The sequence below is a fragment of the Protopterus annectens genome, chromosome 13.part0 (assembly GCF_019279795.1).
Source record: "Protopterus annectens isolate FY-2018-M chromosome 13.part0, PAN1.0, whole genome shotgun sequence".
Lineage (NCBI taxonomy): Eukaryota > Metazoa > Chordata > Ceratodontiformes > Protopteridae > Protopterus > Protopterus annectens.
Genome location: NC_056747.1, coordinates 1,274,454,430 through 1,274,474,776, shown reverse-complemented (window position 1 = coordinate 1,274,474,776; position 20,347 = coordinate 1,274,454,430). Strand labels below are relative to the sequence as shown.

At 40.4% G+C, this 20,347-nt stretch overlaps 1 protein-coding gene across 2 annotated transcripts in view; it reads right to left on the bottom strand.

Annotated features, from left to right (window-relative positions):
- The window catches only part of SRCIN1 (SRC kinase signaling inhibitor 1), a 2,370,959-nt gene that overhangs the window by 531,939 nt on the left and 1,818,673 nt on the right, over positions 1-20,347 (bottom strand). For both annotated transcript variants that reach the window (XM_044055283.1, XM_044055284.1), the window contains exon 10: positions 6,803-6,978. In XM_044055283.1, the coding sequence (XP_043911218.1) occupies positions 6,803-6,978 (176 nt within the window). The remainder of the gene's footprint in view (positions 1-6,802; positions 6,979-20,347) is intronic.

Below are 20,347 nucleotides of genomic sequence, written 5' to 3'. Positions count from 1 at the left end.
GTAGCCTAACTAGAAACTAATTAGATTACATATCTAAAAATCACTTACACCTATAATAACTACCAAAATAAAACATTTTTTGTGAGAAATAAGTATATTTCAGAGATCTAACTGAAGATGGTTAAATATAATATTTGTGTTGAAAATGTTGAAACCTTCCTCAAACTAAAGTCTCTTTATATAATTTGAAGTTTGCCATAGAAAATCTCTACAACTGGAGACAACAATACTAAAATGACTACTAAACTTTACAATATCTTTAAAAATGTAACACGATGGAGAAGCTATTCACTTTGCATATGGAAGCATCAGCCCTCTACATTTTCCTGTGGAAGAGGAGTTACTTATAGTTCAATCAAAAATTATAACCATAATGAAATGCTTCTGTGATGATATGGACAAGTGCCAGTACAGCCAGCTGGAGTTTTGTAAAGAATGATATGTCCTTTGAATATGATGACAATTGATTTATACAAGAAGCTTGTTTTACAAATGTATTAGAACTGTATGTCATTTGTATTTCAATCTGATTTGTACAGGTGCTTGTGCTGAAAATGTATTTGTGAGGTTTGCTTCTATTTAAATGTATCAATAGTGCACCCTGCTGAAATGAAAATAAATTTATGTGTTACTATAACTGACTTGAATGTATATGTTTTAATAGAGGATATTGAGACAGCAACGGTTAATCAGAAAACCTATTTAAAAATTAAGGGAAATGTAAATGAGCTGTTAAACCATTAAAATGTAAGTCCACAGTGCTGAATAGGACTGGGTATGTTACGTCTGGGAGAAACCTTTGTTCATTAACTCAGTAAAAGAGTGGATGCTCCAGAGCACTGCCATAAACATTTAGATGTGTATTGTAGCCATCTATGCTAAATTCCTGCCTCAGCTTCAAAGGAAAATACTACACAAACTGAGTATCAGGTGACCAGATGAGGTCATTCAGTTAGCCCTCTTGGAAATTATATTTTAGATAGTAAAAAGGGAAGTCTCAACGTATTGAGTATTCTGTTTGGGAAGCCGGACTAGAAAGACCCTCACCCACAGCATCTTGCCTTACAATAGTAAGTAACATAACTAGGGAACAGTAAAATTATTTTAGATTCAGTCAGGAATATAGTGAAGCTTAGTTCAGAGAATGTTTTTCTTTATTTGTATGAGTCTGTCCATCAATGCTAGTTTCAATATTTTCTGTGATTTGAACTCTGTGGTTTACTGTAAATATTTATTTAACATTTTCACGTTCTTTATTTATTATTAACTATATTTAAAACTTTTATTGTGGCTCGTCCTTGTAGAAAGTATCTAACCTTTCAGAGTACTTAAATTTATTTGATGACACTGTGTGAGCCACTCCAAAATGGCCTAGCCATCTTGATGAATTACTACAATTTGTATTATTATTAAAATTACACAGTATAATTGAACACCCTTTGTTAAGGGCCTTAAAGTAGCTGATTGTGGAGTGTTTGGTGGTGGTGATATCTACCTTATACTCTGGGCAGAAGGGGACACAGCAGATCAGTCTTTACCAGCCTTTCCTGTGTGTGTGTGTGTGTGTGTGTGTGTGTGTGTGTGTGTGTGTGTGTGTGTGTGTGTGTGTGAAATCAAATCTCTCAGTGTGTATGTGTGTTTCAGCTATTTGGGGCAGAGACACAAAGTACTGGGTTTACAGAGAGGGTGCTGGAGGACTTGGCTTGGACACTCAGCTGAGGACCTAACCCTATAGCTGTACCAGTGGGGAGTCCTACTGTGGACCTAGAAGTAGACAGATATAGAGTCAGCCAGACCCTGGGCTGAGTGTGTTCCCTGTGTAAGGGAAATTGTACTTGACACAGAGAGGTTTGCTTCTGGAAACACTGAGTGTATCCATTTGTATTCCAAGTGCACATCCCGCTCCAGTGTCAGTGGTGAGGATTCAGGCTCCTTGATTATTGGCCCAGTGTGGGGATGACACATATTGGTGGCCATCACATATTAGTAGTAGTGGGGGCAACACAGCTTCCATAAAAGAAATATGTATGAGTAGGAAGTATACAATTGGGAAGTAGTTTCCTTAGCATAATCTTGAGCAGAATGGAAATGAATCTGTTTCATATATAAAGTCTTCTTTTTACTAACATAATCTGGAAAATTAGTTAATTTGCTTTTCCTCTTATCCTCTTGAACTTTTGTACTGTCTGCAAAGGTTTATGTTTCTGTGTTTTATCTACATAGTGATGTCAGTCCAGGTGGGAAGGTGGCATAATGGTTAAGGTGTTTACCTTACAGATATAATGTTCAGGGTTTGATTCACACATGGGGTAACTGGCTAGGTGTAAAATGCCCTACAAGGGAAATGAGCTTAGTAATAATCTATGAAACTCTATTAGACTAAGGTATATGCCTGTGTAGTAGTATCTTGAATTAAGCTGAAATAATTATCAACATTTATTGCAGTCAGAGAAAGATTTAAAGAAGAAGGAGGTACTGATGATGCATCTTGACAAAATGCTCCAGAAGGTCTGGTCTCAGTCCAAAGTGAGACCCTTTGATCACCATTATCACAGGGACTACTAACATAGGTAGACCCTTTGATCCACCATTATCACATGGACTGCTAACACAGACCCTTTGGTCACTATTATTACAGGGACTACTAACATAGGTAGACTCTTTGATCATCATTATCGCAGGGACTACTAACATTAGTAGACCGTTTGACCACCATTATCACAGGGACTACTAACATTGGTTGACCCTTTGATCACAATCACAAGGACTACGAACATTGGTAAACCCATGACCACCATTATCACAGGGAGTACTAATGTAGGTAGACACTTTGATCACTATTATCACAGGGATTACTAACATAGGTAGACCCTTTGATCACCATTATCACAGGGACTACTAACATTGGTAGACACTTTGATCACTATTATCACAGGGGCTACTAAAATAGGTAGACCCTTTAATCACCATTATCACAGGGACTACTAGCACTGGTAATCCCTTTGATTACCATTATGACAGGGACTACTACCTAGGCAGACCCTTTGATCATAATTATCACAAGGATTACGAACATAGGTAGACCCTTTGACCACCATTATCATAGGGACTACTAACATAAGTAGAACCTTTGACCACCATTATCACTGGCATTACTAATGTAGGTGAACCCTTTGATCACCATTATCAGAAGGATTACTAACGTAGGTAGACCCTTTGATCACCATTATCACAGGGATTACTAACATAGGTAGACCCTTTGACCACCATTATCACAGGGATTACTAACATAGGTACAGACAAAGATATTGCTGAAGTATTTTCTTCTAGCAGCATAAGCTCAATTTAGAGAATTTTAAAAATAATTTAGAAAGCAACTTCATATCCCTGTTTTGGAGATCCATTTGTATTGTGGTCTTCTCCTTAGAAATGGAAGTGGAATATGTGTGTGTGTGTGTGTGTGTGTGTGTGTGTGTGTGTGTGTGTGTGTATGTATATATATATATATATATATATATATATATATATATATACATACATACACATACATATATATATATATATATATATATATATATATATATACATGCATATTCTGAACTGGAATTCATGGGCATATGTCTGTTTAGGTCTCCTGCAGCTTTGAGGATTCTCATTTATTAATCTTTATCACAACATCCTTTCTCTTTTCAGTATTAGGCTTCCTAGTATACATTCTCTAAAAATGAGGGGTGAGCAGAAAATTAAGAAAAACAATTATTTGTGGGTAAAAAAGGAAAACAGCCTACTATAACCACAAGAAATACTTTAAGTGAAGATCTTTAAAAAAAAAAAACAGAAAGAAAAAGAAAGAGAAAAGAAAGAAACAGTCAGCTGTTAAGGAGCGCAGCACACTAAACAGAAAAATCTTCCAGCGTTAAAGCAGAATGCGAATACCTGAACTGACACATGATCCTTTTTGTACCGACCCCATTTAAGCAGCACTGTGGCACAGCACCAACACTGGATTTTACAGTTTCAGAGGGAATGAGGTACAGATGATTAAATATCTGGCAGTGAAACAAGACACAGAAGGTAGTGAAGCCCAGATATTATAAATTACTGTGGTTGTGATCCAATATATCAAACATTTCTAATCATGAATGCCACACATTTTATCACTTCCTAGTATCAGACAGCACCTTGAGGTCATGCTGACAAGTGGCAGGTCATTATTTAGTTGTCCGATTGATATCAAGAACCAAAAAACAGTGCACTACTGAACACACCAAAAAATCTTGGTAGTGACTCCCTATTGACATGTCAGCATGTAAAATGCCAAGTGATGACACGCTGAAAAAAAAGACTGAAAGTGCGGGAGAAGATCAAACCTCAAACATCACTTTTAACTTCACCAATATGTGGGAGCACATCCTCCACACCTCCAAACTCATATATACTAATTTTGAGGTCTCTACACCTCAGAGAAAAGGGATCATTGCATTACTATTTCTAAGGCCATTTTTTTCTTTTGGCCTTTCAGTCTCCGCATTTTGGGACTCTACAATAGATACTGACATTTCAAATAGTTACCCATTACTTATGACCCTCCCATGGATGAGGGGAAGACGGTGCACACTGCCTACCTTAACCTGGCCAAAGCCTTCAATACTATTCCCCACTTGGGTATAATAGATAAACTCTCTCAACTAGGCATCAATCCATATGTTACCAGATGGTCACTGATAGAACCCACCTAGTCAAAATAGGGGAAGCCACCTCAAGCAGTAGAACCATAATGAGTGGTGTACCCCAGGGACTGGTCTTGGGGCCTCTGTTGTTTGGGATATACTTTTCTGAGGTGCGGGCCAAAGCCAATGTGCTATGTTTGACTGAGTTTGCAGATGACTGCAAGCTGGATGCTGTCATCAATTCCCCTAGTGATGTGGACATCCTCCAAGAGGGTCTCATCCAAACAAATGATTGGTGCCAGAAACATGGCCTCAAACTGAATGCCAAAAAATGCATCATCATCCCCTTTGGGGAGAGTGACGTCCCCACAAATTATCACATTAATAACAATGTCCTAAGCATGCAATCAGTTGTAAGGGACTTGGGCACCCAGGTTGATAACAAACTGACTTTTGACCACCATATTGCCTCTGTTGTACAGAAAGCTTTCTACATGGCCCACCTCATTAGTAAGGGTATCTCATCCAGAGACAAGGATGTTATAACATCTCTGTATTCCTTCCTTATAAGACCCATTATTGAGTACAACACCCCCTTCGGCATGTACCTCACAAAGCACATGCTGCAGCTGGAGAGACCACAGAGGTTCCACACCAGAAGAATCCAGGGCCTCAAACATCTACCCTACACAGATAGGCTAAAAAGTCCTGTCCTTCTACTCAGTCTCATACAGATTCCTCAAAAGTGACCTCTGTCTGACATACAAAGTGATCTCAGACCCCGCCTTGATGAGACTGCTGCATATCTACAAGTCAATCTCCACTCGAGTAACCCACACGAGCGACCTCAACCTGGTCTGTTGGACTTGTTGGCTGAACAGAATTGTGTCCCAGAGACTGCCCCTCATGTGGAAAAGACTTCCTCTCCACGTCAAGCAGAGTACCTCATTAACCCTTTTTAAGAGCAACAGGGATAACTGGATGGGGAACAGAAAATACACCCCTGGGATTCCACCTGTGTCCCTGCTAGACAGTGGCTTTGGGTGCTGACTTGTCGGAACATTGGCTAAATTCTAGGCTAGGCTTGTAAGGGCCTCAGGGCTAATAGCCTACTAACTTCCTATGATCCTATGATCCTATGTCATGCGGGATACTTAAGTGCTTCTTGTAGATTACTACAGTATTGTGTAGTCTGTGCTGCTATGATAGAATATGAAAAACACAGCTATTCAAAATGCCCTGATAATTAAATGTGTGGAAGTATAAGTGACAGTGCAAAAAGTGCAATTAACAAGTCTGGAATAGCGTGAAAATACACAGTTACAAATTAAATTCCTAGTATATAGAAATTTTTATTACATCTCCTGTGTCATAGTCAGGGGTTGTACATTTAAAAGAGAAGAGAACATTAATTAATTTGTGTGATACAACATTCATAGAACTCAGTGCTGCTCTACTAAAGTTGTCTGTTAAAAACACTTTCTGTCATGGCTGCTTGCCTGCTGGTTCATCTTATCATGTGTCAGTACGAAGACATGTCTTTGCATCTGTGTGACCACTCTGATGCTCGCATACACTTGGTAGGAGCATTGGTTTAAACATAAAGACTAGGCAGAAGTACCATCATCCAGCACAGACGTAATAAAAGAATAAGGTTAAAAGAAAAACAACATTGTAAAGTGATATAAAAAATAAATTAGGTATAACTAGCTCCTGGCATACCCTTTGAATCCATTATCAAACAATTACACCTATGACTCACACAACAAAAATTAAAATCAGGTAACATCAGCTTCTGTCACACACTTTTGAGTTTTAGGTCAGACTCTTACACCTAGGACTTTCAAAAGAAAAATAAAATCAGGCAACATCAGCTGACTGCATACAGAGTCCGGGGTCAGATTCTTACACCTGTGAAGGATTCTAAGGGGAGACATTGTCATTCAAAAAGAGGCTGACCATATTACATGGCTGAACTATACTGCCTAAATCTTGTCAGAATAGATATATAAAAATTAATAAATGCACACAAAACATACTCCAGATCATTATGTTCAACATTTCAAAAGAAGACAAAAATGCAAATCAGAAAAGGTGTGAAACTTCTACTGATTCATAAACAAATATCTTACTTCAGTTGTTGCATAATTAATTCCTCTTCATTAAGGTATCGTAGTCGCTCTTCTTCTACTAAGGTACGTTGGCGCTGCAGTGGGTCTTCGTGTTTTCGTACAGCATCAGTAACACGCACACTAATCTCAGTTTCTGTTCGTTTAAGCATTGTCTTCACTGTGTCCTGGTTATTGATCTATTGAAGAAAATGCTTTGTTATTGGCTATCACATGGAAATCATGCTATGAACATGTATCATCACTGACTATTCTTGATAAATTTTATCTCTGAATACTTACTACCATGATGGCATAACATCGTCTGATAAATCTGGACATACATACATACGTAAATACAGAAAAAAAATATCTGTGTATGTATATGTATGTGTGTATGTGTGTGTGTGTGTGTGTGTGTGTGTGTGTATATATATATATATATATATATATATATGTGCAGGGCTTAGCATTTTAGGGGCCCCCAGCAGATGTCAAGTTGGGGCCCCCTAGGCATTTCCAGTCCATGTATCACCCTGTCACTGATAACCCTCCTAAGCAACCTTTAAGTTCATACTGCAAACTTTTAGGAGTAATAATCATAGACTGACCTGTAGCTGCATTGCTCTTAATTACAGCATGCTTATGTACAACACTATGTGGGCCCATCTCATAAATGGACATTTAAAGTTAATGGCCTTTAGTTGCAGCAACTCTATGTACAGGTCTGGACTTTGTGAAATGGTGCCCTCGGCCAACTGTTTCAACCAACCCCCCAACACACACACACACACACACACACACACACACACACACACACACACACACACACACACACACACACACACACACACACACACACACACACACACACCGGTCTTTCCCTGTTTTCTCCTCATCTTGGGCTACCTATACAACACACATTACTTTTTTCTTCCTTTTCTCACATTTTGCTTTGCTCTTCAGCTTTTTCAAGACGCCATAACTTCCTATATGCTCTGAAGTGCATTTTAAAGATTTTTTTTTCTTTTTACACAGCCTTTTCATCCAGTGATGGCTTGAACAGAAATTTTGATTAAGGAAAGAAATTGTGTTGCTGTTCAGCTTTAGTTTTCCTTGCATTATTTCAACACACCTTTCCTGACCAAGCACAGTAGTAACCATTTAGTAAATAACTCAGTTAATCCACAGCCCCCAGAAGCAGTGGGTTATGCATGTCCTGAAATACATTTAGAGAATTTCCTAAGCAATGGTGGCCTAAACAAAATCATTAGTAAGATAATAATTTCAGGCTTATTTCTTTTTCTTTCAATGAAGACATAAGTTGTACCAAAGGCTTAATGTTCAAAGATGACAAAACAGTAACTCACAATAAACTAACAAGCCAGTTGCTGTCTGGATATACAGGTCTTGTCTTAGAACTGCCTGACTCCCTGACCTCCTAAAAAGACTGCCTATGCATCCCACTGGTGTTAGAATGGGATGAAAGCAGAAGTTAGAATTTCTACAGTCATGTATTTCAAATGACTGCTGACATACATAGTTACATAGGTGCCGCCTCGTTCCTCAACCCGAACTATCAAAGACAGCTACCTGCATATGTCTGAAGTGTGATTGTGAGGAAAGTGAAAGAAATAACGATCACAGTAATGTATTCTACTTTGTTGCTCCTAGACAGTACACTGCCACTGCACAAACTATAATGACCTTCTTACAATAACGATCACAGTAATGTATTCTACTTTGTTGCTCCTAGACAGTACACTGCCACTGCACAAACTATAGTCACCTTCTTTGTATACCTCTGAAGTCTGTGAGAAAAATTAAAGAAACCATGACCACACTGTCTTCAGCCCAAACACAAATTATAATGAACGCATGTCCACACATCTAAGGTTTGACTGTGATGACAATTAAAGAAGTAATACCCCCCCCCCCCACACACACACACATCTGAGCAGAGCTGGTTTTAGAATGGGTGCAGTTGAGAGCAGAGGCCATTATCAGCTTTATCCTAACAGGATCATATCACACCCCTATTCAGGTTAATGAGCATAATCAGAAAATGAATAAATTTTTCCTTCTAATTTTCCCTAACAGGCAACAGCTTTTGTGAGACCCCCAAAGTCAAGGATGATTAGGGGAGCCCCATGGATCCAGATATACAGTGTGGGGAGTGGGGCCCCCAGACTTGTAGAAGATCTAAATGTCTGAATGATCTGTGATATGTTTTATTCATTACTTTTGAAATATAATTACTTGTTAGCTACATTTTTTTACTGATACCCAGCAGGGTAAGTCAGTTTTATTTACTTTCCCTGATTTTTCTCATAGTTTTGCTCTATCCTTCGTAAAAAGTTTGATTTGCTTGTAAATCATTCAGAATTACAGACAGTCAATAAATCCAGATATCAGTGTTTTATACTTAGTGTCCAAAAAATGAAAGCTGATGCAAAAGGTGTTATATTATTAACTTTTTAATTCAGTTAGAGTAATATTTAGAACTTGTTCATGATTTTATTCTACTATTATAGACATTGCACTGCATTCTTTTGCAAAGAAGTTGAAAGTTTTAGTAGCTGGTGTTCTGTCGGTGTTTATAAAATTCTCTGAAAGAGAAAACCATCTCTTGAGATCAGAAGCATCAGTTTTTCTTAAAATCCAAGGTTTGCACTGATCTCAGTCACTCTGGACTGCTGATCTCTCTAGTGGTTACCTAGCTTATGTTCATTATCAGCTTTATCCTAACAGGGTCATTTTACGGACCTGTTCACAGTAAAGAGCACAATCAGGAAATGAATTAATTTTTTTCTCCACATTTTTCTCCAATCAGCAGCAATTTCTGTGGGGCCCCCAGACACAGTCAAGGATGATTAAGGGGGCCCCTTGCAGTCACTGGTATTGCAAGTACCTAAAGTTGGCAATGTTGTTAGTTTTAGGGGAGTGAATGTCCACTAGCAGAGTTTTACTAAGCCAGGGGTAAAATATTTAATGGAATTGTGAAGCCTGTTGCTTGACAAAACACTGTTACTATAATTGAAGATGTCTTTCAGTTTTAAAGGAGATATAAATACAAGTTATTACCCATCTGTTGGTTTGACAGACAAGTTACAAAATCTCAAGGTAAGACAACTTGCTGTGGTTGGGGGCCCCCCAGTAACAGGGGGGCCCAGCGACCGCAGGGTTCGCTGGTGCCTAAAGCCGGCTATGTGTGTATATATATATATATATATATATATATATATATATATATATATATATATATATATATATATATATGTACACATGTGGGTTCACTTTGGAATCTTGAAATACTGAAATATTAAATTTCAGTATCTCAAGACCAAAGTGTCAAATCTGCAGTTGCGTGAATCTTCAGAATGTGAAAATAAGGCGTAGTTCCAGGACAATAAAGGCTGTACTATTCCACTCCTTACTGTAGGGTAAAGCAGCTGGATGGAGAGAACACTTGGGGCCCGTTCCAGCTGCTTTACCCTACAGTAAGGAGTGGAATAGTTTACGAGACATCTGTGGAAGGAAGTTTATACTGGTGGAAAACAGCCTTTATTGTCCTGGAACTATGCCTTATTTTCACTTTTTGAGGTGTAAATCTTTCTTGCAAATCTTCAGAATGTCGAATACGGAAATCTCGAACCTGCAATGGTGATGGCATGTTTGGTAAGTGTAATGTTTTTTAAGGGTTTTGGGGAGGGTGTGTGTGCATGTGTATGTGTGTGTGTGTGTGTGTGTGTGTGTGTGTTGTGTGTGTGTGTGTGTGTGTGTGTGTGTGTGTGTGTGTGTGTGTGTGTGTGTGTGTGTGTGTGTGTGTGTGTGTGTGTGTGTGTGTGTGTGAGTGTGTTGGGGAGTTTTAGGCGTGGGTTAGGGTAGGTAGGTAAGCGTGTGAGTGTGTAAGTGTTGAGAGTGGTCGTGTTTGTATGTATGTGATGTGTGTTTGTGTAAGGGGGTTTAGAATGTGCGGTAGTGGGTTTGCTGTCTTCCGGTTTTTAGTGCGTTCTCGGAGTTAATATATATAAGTGGGGGAGATGTGGGGGGCACAGCCCCAAACATGGGCTGTGCAGGGGGGCTTGTCCCCTGCTTATAGCAAGGGTGTGTGTGTATTAGTTTTGTTGTGTTCGTGTGTGTTGGTTTCATTTGTTGTAGTGTTAGGAGGTAGGTGTGTTTATTTGTGTGCTGTATTGTTTTTGTGACATTCATAGTTTTAAATTTTGCGGTTTTGAGGTTTCGGGTTTGTGAGTTTTCGGCTTTATAGTCTCGAGATACTGAAATTCGATATTTTGGTATTTCGGGATTATAAAGTGAAAAAAAAAATATATATATATATATATATATATATATATATATATATATATAGATACACACACATTCATATATATATATATATATATATATACATAGACACACACACACACACACACACACACACACACACACACACACACACACACACATATTAATGGCCCATTAATCCTTGGTGACTTCAAGTATACTTCCTCTAACTGGAGCTCCTGCAGTACTTCTAACATTGGGTATGTTCAGCATTTCTTGGACTGTGTAAACAAAAATACCCTGAATCAGCAGGTCTATATCGGCAATCCAAACGCTCATAAGTCAGAACGCCGTAACTCTGAATTGGGAAGTTCGAAGTCTGAAAATAACAAAGCCGTGGAACATCAAATTCTTTCCCAGGGAAAGAATTCAGTGGGCCGGTTCCGCGGCTTTGCTATTTCCTCCACTGTGGTGCGATCTCGGAGTTGATATATTTAAGTAGGGGGAATGTGGGGGCAAAGCCTCCCACATTAGAAACAGTATTTAGTGTTCGTGTGTTTCCGTGTTTTGTACCGGAACAGCGATTTTTTTCCCTGGGAAAAAAAATCTCTGTTCTGAGTGTTCGGAGTATTCAGTTTTCGAACTTTTGAGTTCGATATTTACATAGTCAAAGTTTTGACACTTCGACTATGTGATATAGACCCGAATCAGCTTGTCTCAAATTGACTAGAGACATAACCATTCTTGAATTAATCCTCACAAACTTGGCCCCTGTCTGCAGTGCTCCCCATGGTCAGTTCTTCATTAGTAAAGTCAGACTTTGCCTTTTGGTCGCCTTTACCTTTAAAACATGCAGTCCTTCAGTTACAAACACCACCCTCTTTAAAATCAGGTAACATCAGCTACTAGAAGAACCTAATAAAATTGTACAATTAAATGTCTACATTTTTCCATGTCAATTCCGCATTTGACTCTGGTTATGCATTCAGTTACAAAAGTGACTTTTATACCCATTTAGACAAATATATTGCCTTAGCAGACCCTCCAAATCCAAATATGGTGGTAAATTCAAAAATAAACCATTCTGGTAGTCTGCAAGTATAAACAAACTGTATGAGATTGGAAAAAAACTCTAAACCTCATACGGCTAGAATCCCACAGTATCAAAACACTATTAAAAGCTTCTCTAGGAAACTGAAACTATAAAGAGCAGTAGAGCATCAGACAAATTAAGATTAGCAACTGAAACAAAGGATAATTACAAGTCTTTCTTCAGTTTCATCAGAAAACTAAGACATGATTCTCGATTCTGCTCCAAGCTTCTCCAATGTCTCCCACTCAAACCAAAACAACAATGCAAACATGCTGGCTAGCAAGTTTCAGCAAATTTCTCCCATGAAACTACCATCTAGTCTCAAACCTTTCCCGAGCCCCCCCAAATTATTATTAAGGAACATGTTCTTAAAATATTTGCAAAGACCAAGATCACATCCTCCATGGGTCCAGACACTATACAAGGTTGTCTAATAAACAGTGTTAAACATATGGTCATTTATTCCCATCCTTAAAATGTTTAACTTAAGCCTTGTTACAGGCTATGCCCCTCAGTCCTGGTGGACTGTTGTAGTAATGTTTCTCCATAACAGTGGACCCACCACGGACCCATAACTATGGACTTATAAGCCTTATGGATCTTATCTGTAAAGCCATGGTGGGCATCATCACCAGTCACATAAATCAAGATATCAAAAATCTGATTAAGTTTGACCCATGGTACTATGACTTTGTAAAGGGAAGGTCCTGCCTGCTGAATCTTGTCAGCTTCTTTGAGGTCATTCAGACAGATGGCAATGATTGTACCATCCATGCTTCCTACGTTGATCTGTCCAAGGTACTTGATATAAATATAAAACACTAATGTACTTACTATAACGTCAGATATCTCTGGTCTCTCCCCAGATACTGGAACAGCAGGACTGGAGGACTGGTGCCTTTGGTGCCCTCTAGTAAAGGAAATCAACTCCTCATAAACAAAAGCTCATTCATACCCCAAATCTCTAAGTCTATATTATAAGCTCGAAGGTTGAAAACATTGAACACCATAGGGTCGACACCATATGGTCGATGTCTTCAACCATCGAACTGATAATAACAACCCAAAAAAAAGACAAAAGCACCCTAACGGGTTTAAGAATGGGGGGTAAGCCACCCTGCAACCCCAAGGTGGGGGGCTGTGCCCCCCATACCCCCCACTACTTAAGTATACCAACTCTGAGACCACACTACATTGCAGTAAATGGAGATCTTACCTTATGAAGATTGCCATTTACACATTCAAAATTCTCAGCGCTCGCTATTCTCGTGTCGACAATGTTGGATTTGACATTGTCGGCTTTCGAGAATATAATATAGACCCAAATCTCTCCCTCTGGGTGAATCCTCCAAATCGAGCATACCCTTCATTATAGAACTACTAGCTCCAGAGTCCTGCATCCAGGGACAAGGCTGTCATAACATCTTTGTATTCTTCCCTTACAAGACCCATTATTGAGTACAATGCCCCTTTCAGCATGTACCTCACAAAGCACATGCAGCAGCTGGAGATACCACAGAGGTTCCTCACCAAGAGAATCCAGGGCCTCAAACATCTACCCTACACAGATAGGCTAAAGGCCCTGCCCCTCTATTCAGTCTCCTACAGACTCCTCAGAGGTGACCTCTGTCTGGCATACAACGCAATCTCAGACCCTGCCTTGGTGGGACTGCTGCATATCGCAAGTCAGGCTCCAATTGAGTAACCTGCACGTGTGACCTCAACCTGGTCTGTAACATCAAAAGGACTTGTTGGCGGGACAGATTTGTATTCCAGGCACTCTCTCTTTTGTGGAATAGACTCCCTCTCCATGTCAAGCAGAGTACCTCATTAACCCTTTTTAAGTGCAACCTGGATAACTGGAAGGGGAACAAAAAATACACCCCTGGGATTCCACATGTGTCTGCTGGACAGGGGCATCAGGTGCTGACTTGTCGGAACATGGGCTAAATTCTTGTTTAGGCTTGTAAGGGCCTCAGGGCCAATAGCCTAGTAACTTCCTATGATCCTATGATCCTATGATGAAATTTTATGCCCTCCAAAAGACCACTTATAAGTCTCTCAGGAAAGAACAATTTGAAGGGTGCAGGTGGGCGAGTTGTTGCAGTGGCCAGAATCCAGACACAGGCCACAGAAATCTAACATTCCAATAAGTACATAACGTACGTATTTCTCAGGTCCTGTCTGGACACTGAAAGAGCAAGACAGATTACCCAGCTAATAAGGGTGGCTTAACCTAGTAAGTCTTTCAAAATAATTATTCTCAGGCAAGCCCTTGCTCTGGAAACATAGTCAAGGATGCAATGTATAGCAAAGGAAGGTAGTGGTCTCAGTCAGTCTGTGCCTTTTAACACCATAGTGAGGGTAACTTATTCCTTTATGAGGGTTGTAGGCACAGCAAGTCTCATAGATACAATTCTCACAGCAGTGCCGTCATCCATATCCAGTAATTCTGCAAGGGAAAGCTAAAGTGCATCATGATACCCCTGGCCTTTACCATGTCCCTAGTCAGGGACACATCATTATTGACAGCTGCTAGGCTAAAGCCTCCAAAGGGAGAAGCTCCTGCTAGGTGGGGGAGCACATACTGAGAAATGCTCCACAGTTTGCTGGTGCAGACGTGCCAGTGAGATACCTGGGTATTACTATGTTGCCAGTGAGACACCTGGGTATTACTATGTCACCAGTGAGATACCTGGGTATTACTATGTCACCAGTGAGATACCTGGGTATTACTATGAACCATGATGAGTGATAAATGAAAGTTATACACTCACCATAACGATAGATTGGGTCTTCGGATCCAACCTTGGATCCAACTTCAGGCACTCTAGACTTTGCAACTAAACTCAGGCTCCTCATCTTACCCATAATACCCTACTGCACCTGAAATTACCTCAGACTGAGTTTTCTTGAGTACCCATAATGGAGAAAGCACCCTCTCCTCTTAGACCAGAATTCATAAACTTAATACTTAGCTCGAGTTCTGCTCTGGAGCTTGAACAGCATATGAACAGGCCCAGGAAAAGGCAGTGTGATCATACCAAAAATCAACAAGCCATAACACCAAGAACACGTGGAGGAGGAAGGAGGATGGAAAGTTGAGGAAGGATGGAAGCAGACAATACAAATCTATCATTATTTTAAGTACATAACTTTAGTATCTGATGTTGTCTCTTCTGTACATTCCTCAATGCATCAGACAGAGTCCCCAGCTAAGGAAACCCTTGGGAGGTCTCATGGAAGGATATTCTGGAGGAAGGCTGAACCAAAAGCAATGTTATCTCTGGAGGGCAAATCCAGTTTATAATGAGAAATGAAGATATGTACATTGGACGAAATGGCTGCAGTACAACTATCATCACCGGAAGTTCTTGCAAAGAAGGCAGTAGAAGAAGCCACAGATTTAGTTGAATAAGCATTAATAGGTTGGAGTAAGGTCAATCTCTTCTGTCTATATACATATGGGATGCAGTCGGACAACCATCTAGAAAGAGTCACTTTAAAGACTCCCTGCTTCAGTTTGGCTGTTGAAGCAGCTGCTCAGACTTCCTAATTTTCTTTGTATGGTGAGGGTAGAAACTGACATGATGATGCACATTGTAAAATTAGGGATGAAGATTAGAAGACTGATTGATTTATTAAATTCTCCATAGCTTCCTCTGGAATAAAGGATGGGTCAGTTCGCAGGCACACTCTATCTTTATGAAAGATCAGGTAAGGTGTTTTGCAAGAAAGGGCATGCAATTCTGATACTCTCCTAGTTGAAGTAACTGCTACCAAAATAATATTTTACAAGCCAGACATTTGAGGTCCTCCTTGACTGCAGGTTCAAATGGAGATCTAGTTAAAGCTTGTAATAGGATGATGATGTTCCAAGAAGATGAAGGATCCCTTAGGGGAGGTCTGAGAAGGAAAGTACCCCTAAGGAAGGCCTTGGATAATCTAAGGGAAGTGATAGAGGACTGATTTTCTCAAATATGAAAACTCAAAATAGCAGTTAACTGGACTTGAATAATAAAGTAACTGGCCATGCTGAGAAAATGACAAATCAGAAAACAGGAGTCAAAAAGTGATTCAGATTCCTATGGGAGGTACAAACAGCAAACCTTTGTAAATCTTTCTGTTAGAGGGTCTTTGAGATGAAGCAAGAATATGGATTACTTAGGAAGAAATCCTCAACTGACTAGACATCATTGGAAGTGGAGAAACCAAGCAGTTAGCTTGAGGGCTTGAGTACCCAGGTGAGGCATTCCAGACAGGTGAGAGACAAGATCTGGATTGGGATCCAGCACTTTAAGTGGTCTATCAGATGAGGCTAGAGGAATGGAAATCACACCTGTTGTGGCCAGAAAGAGGCAATGAGAATGAATGTGACCTTCTACTCTGTGGCTTTGGGATGAAGGGTGGAAGGAAAGGCACACATGAGTCTGGGGGTCAAATGTGGGTGAGAGCATCCCTCAGTGACTCCCCCTCTTGGGTGATCATGACAAAGTACCCGCTGCACTTCATGTTGAGAGAGGAAGTAAATAGATTCCAGCATGATCAATCCTAGTGACAGAAAGTCTGCTCTGCCACTATCAGATTGAGGGCCACTCATGTGGTGGAAGGATAGACCTGTTTATCCTGGCCACTAGAACATTGCGCTTCTGCAGAATGTGTGTTGCTAAAAAAAGTGGTGAGATGTTATCGCCCACTGCCAAACTCTCATTGCCTCTTGACATAGTGGGTAAGAGCATGTTCCCCTTGTTTGTTGATGTAACAGATGACTGACATGCTGTCCATCAGAGTGGATACCATTCCTAGAAGGAGAGAGTCCCAGAAGGCCTGCAATGCTAGGAAAACTGTCCTCATCTCCAGATCGTTGATATTAACACTGGTCTCTGAAGGGGACCATGTACCTTGGACAATCTTTCCCATGCAGTTCCCCACCCAAGCTGGGAGGCATCCATGGTCACTGTGGCCTTGGGAGTGGTAGAACAAAGGAGCAACCTTGTGAGACCTTCAGGGACTTCAGGCACCAACATATGTGTATCCTGGAAATGTTTTTAAACGTATTTGGAAATTCAAGGGTTGATGTCTGATAAACCATTTCACTGAAAGTGTCCACTGAAGAACTCTCATGTGATATCTGGTTAGACTGACCAGGGTAACGGAAGCAGCCATTGATCCCAAGAGGGGAAGAATCAGTCTTGCTGGTGGCTTCTGGCACGAACGGACTTCTAATACTTGTTTGTGGAGGGTGGTCAACCTTTTCTGTGGAAGTCTCGCAATTTGGAATCTCATATCCAGATAAGTGCCTATAAATTCTATTGTCTGAACAGAGAAAAAACTTGGACTTGTCTAAGTTCATTGTAATATCCAGTTGAGTGCAAAGGTGGAGCAAGGAGTCTTGGATGAGAATATTGCTGGTGGAGGTTGGAGATGAGCCTGTCACCCAGATACAGAAATACCCATAGCCCTTGCAGACTGAGATGATCTGTGACCACCACCACACACTTGGTGAACACCCAGGGGCTGTGGTGAGACCAAAGGGCAGGGCCTTGAATTGGAAATGACTATTGCCCAGCCATAAGCTGAGAAACCTTCTGGATCACCTGTCCATCATTATGTTTTAGTACATATCCTGAAGGTCTATTAGCACATCCAGTCATCCTTTCTCAACAATGGTACAATGGACTGGGCAGTTACCATCTGGAACTTCATCTTCCTGCCATATAGAATGAGATGGCTGAAGTCCAAAAGTGGCCTCGGATACCCATTCATTTTTTGCACCAAAAAGAATCTTGAATAAGTTCCAGATGCATGTTTTTTTGTGGGACTTCCTGGATGACTCGGTTATCCAGAAACCTTTTTGTTTCTAGAACTGCTGCTTTTCTTTAGGAGGTTAGAATGTTGGAGAGCATTATTGATGGTGGAGGGTGATAAAGAAAAGTGAATGAATAGCCTCTAGTTATGATTTTCTACATGCATATGTCTCTGGAGGCTCTCCTGACTGCCTCCAGAATGTGGCAGTCAGACGAACATTCAGGAGCACTGGTAAGGCCTCTTGGGAGAACAGTCCCTGGAAACCTTGGTTTTGTGGGCCATCTCTGCCACGGGAGGGGATGTTCACTATTCCCTCTGCCCCTAGGGCATCTATCCCCAGAAATTTCATGAGAGAATTGTGGTGACTTTCAGAATTATAGCTTCTTCCCTCCCTTCTGGTTCCTAGAGAAGACTTCTTGAAAGAAGTGAACCATATTCCTAAAGAAGAAAGTTTATTCCCATCTTGATTGCTTCTGGAGAGTGTGTCCTTGACTTTATGTCCAAATATTGTTGAGCTGTCATAAGGGCCCTTGACAAAGAACATCTTGAAGTGCTCCACAAAGTCACACAAGCATATCCAGACATGTCTCCTTACGGTTATGCTAGTGCCTTCATCTCTCTATAAGCACTCTTCTTCTCATTAGAAATTGGGTGCAACGACAAATTGCAAAGGAACCGGAGGGTGGTTAATTGCGAGTCCAAAGACTTACTGTTCTTTGCAGAGATGGATCCAGAGAGGGCTTTGGAGAGCTCCTTTGTTAAATCTCTCTGGAATTGTGTCATGTGTGCCAGGTTATTCGGAACTCTCAATGCAAAGGTTGCTGAAGCATATACCTACATCTCAAATCTATCCAATGCCCTGGACTCTGTTAAGGGGGTGGACAGCTTTTTCTGTAAGCTCCTTTTTGGTGGCACCTGTCACCACCATGGAATCAGTGGTGGGACCCTTGCTCCAATGTGGACGGTCTTTGGGTGAAACTAAAAACTTATCTAGCTTTTGAGGAAATTGGTTCAGCCACATCTTGCTCCTTCCATGGCTACTTTGAGATAAGGTTAATCATCTCACCAGCCAAAGGGACAGACCAAGAAGTAGCTGGGCCAGACTCAAAGGCCTCAAGAAACACTGACTCCTTCTAGGAGTGGGCTTCAGAGTACCACCAACCTTTCTGTCTCAAACGTTTGAAGATCTCACTGAACAAGATGCCCAAGTGGAGGATCTGGGAGACCCCTCCCTTTCATCAAAGTCAGTGTCTGTGGTTAATGACTGCTAAGGAGTGGGTCAACATACATTCTCTTGCATTCATGCTTCAGTGCAGCATGTACAGTGGGATATTCCTGTGAGGATACAGAAGAAGAAGGAGATAACGACCTCAAACTTGGTAGATTAAAACTACCTAGCATTAAGGTAAGGGGAAGACAATGATCAGCCACCTAGAAAATACCAAAATATTTGAAAAAACATAAGTACTTAGTTAATGAAAACTGAGCAGGGAGACCATGTCTGTTTGATCAAGCAGCAAACATGATCTGGGGTAATTTCAGGGGCAGGAGCTTGACTTTTGGAAATAAAAGTCTACAGTGGCCAAAGTCAGATCCACCCATTGAGGAATGGACTGAAAAGACAACATCAGATCAGATATTATTCCATAGGATCGACATGAATACAACACATAGTTAAAAGAAAAAAAGATACCACCTGTTACAATAACTCTATTTCATGTTACTGAAAAGATTCATGCAGAATGTAATAACTAAAATGATAGGGAACAAAATGGTATAGAATGTGCTAAAGCAACCATGCAAGTAAAGCAAAATGAACCAGATCACTTCAGACTGGAGGAAAGAGGATGGGGGCCAAGGCTTTCATATACTGAGAGGAAAGTGGACAGAGGAAAATGTTTTTATAAAAAAATATGTTGAACAAAAGTGTATGACTTGGAGGGGATGGTGTTTGGAGAGGTATTAGGTGCCTGTTTGCAGGAACCATAGTACGTTCTGGAAATGGCCTGCTAATGGACTTGAGAGAATGACAAAGCTGGAAATGTTTTGCGAAAGGTAAGAGAAGAAATGAAGACAATTCACCACCTGATATCCTGCCAAATTATAGTGCTAAACGTCTGAGAGGGTAGTCTAAACAGCTGTTATGTAAATTGATTCAATGTCACCTGTGATACAGGAGTCTATAGGCATTGTGTAAAGCAGTGCTCAGTATAAAATGTTATCAATTTCCCTTGCTTAATGTCTGAGATTTTATTATTTTGCCAGTATACATTAGCTTTCTATGGCTGTAATTTACTGATGATCTTTATCCTACAGTCCTAAGATTTAGTCCGTCAGTATCCTTGCCCGGATGGTGTTCCTCTGTCATACCTAACAAGAGT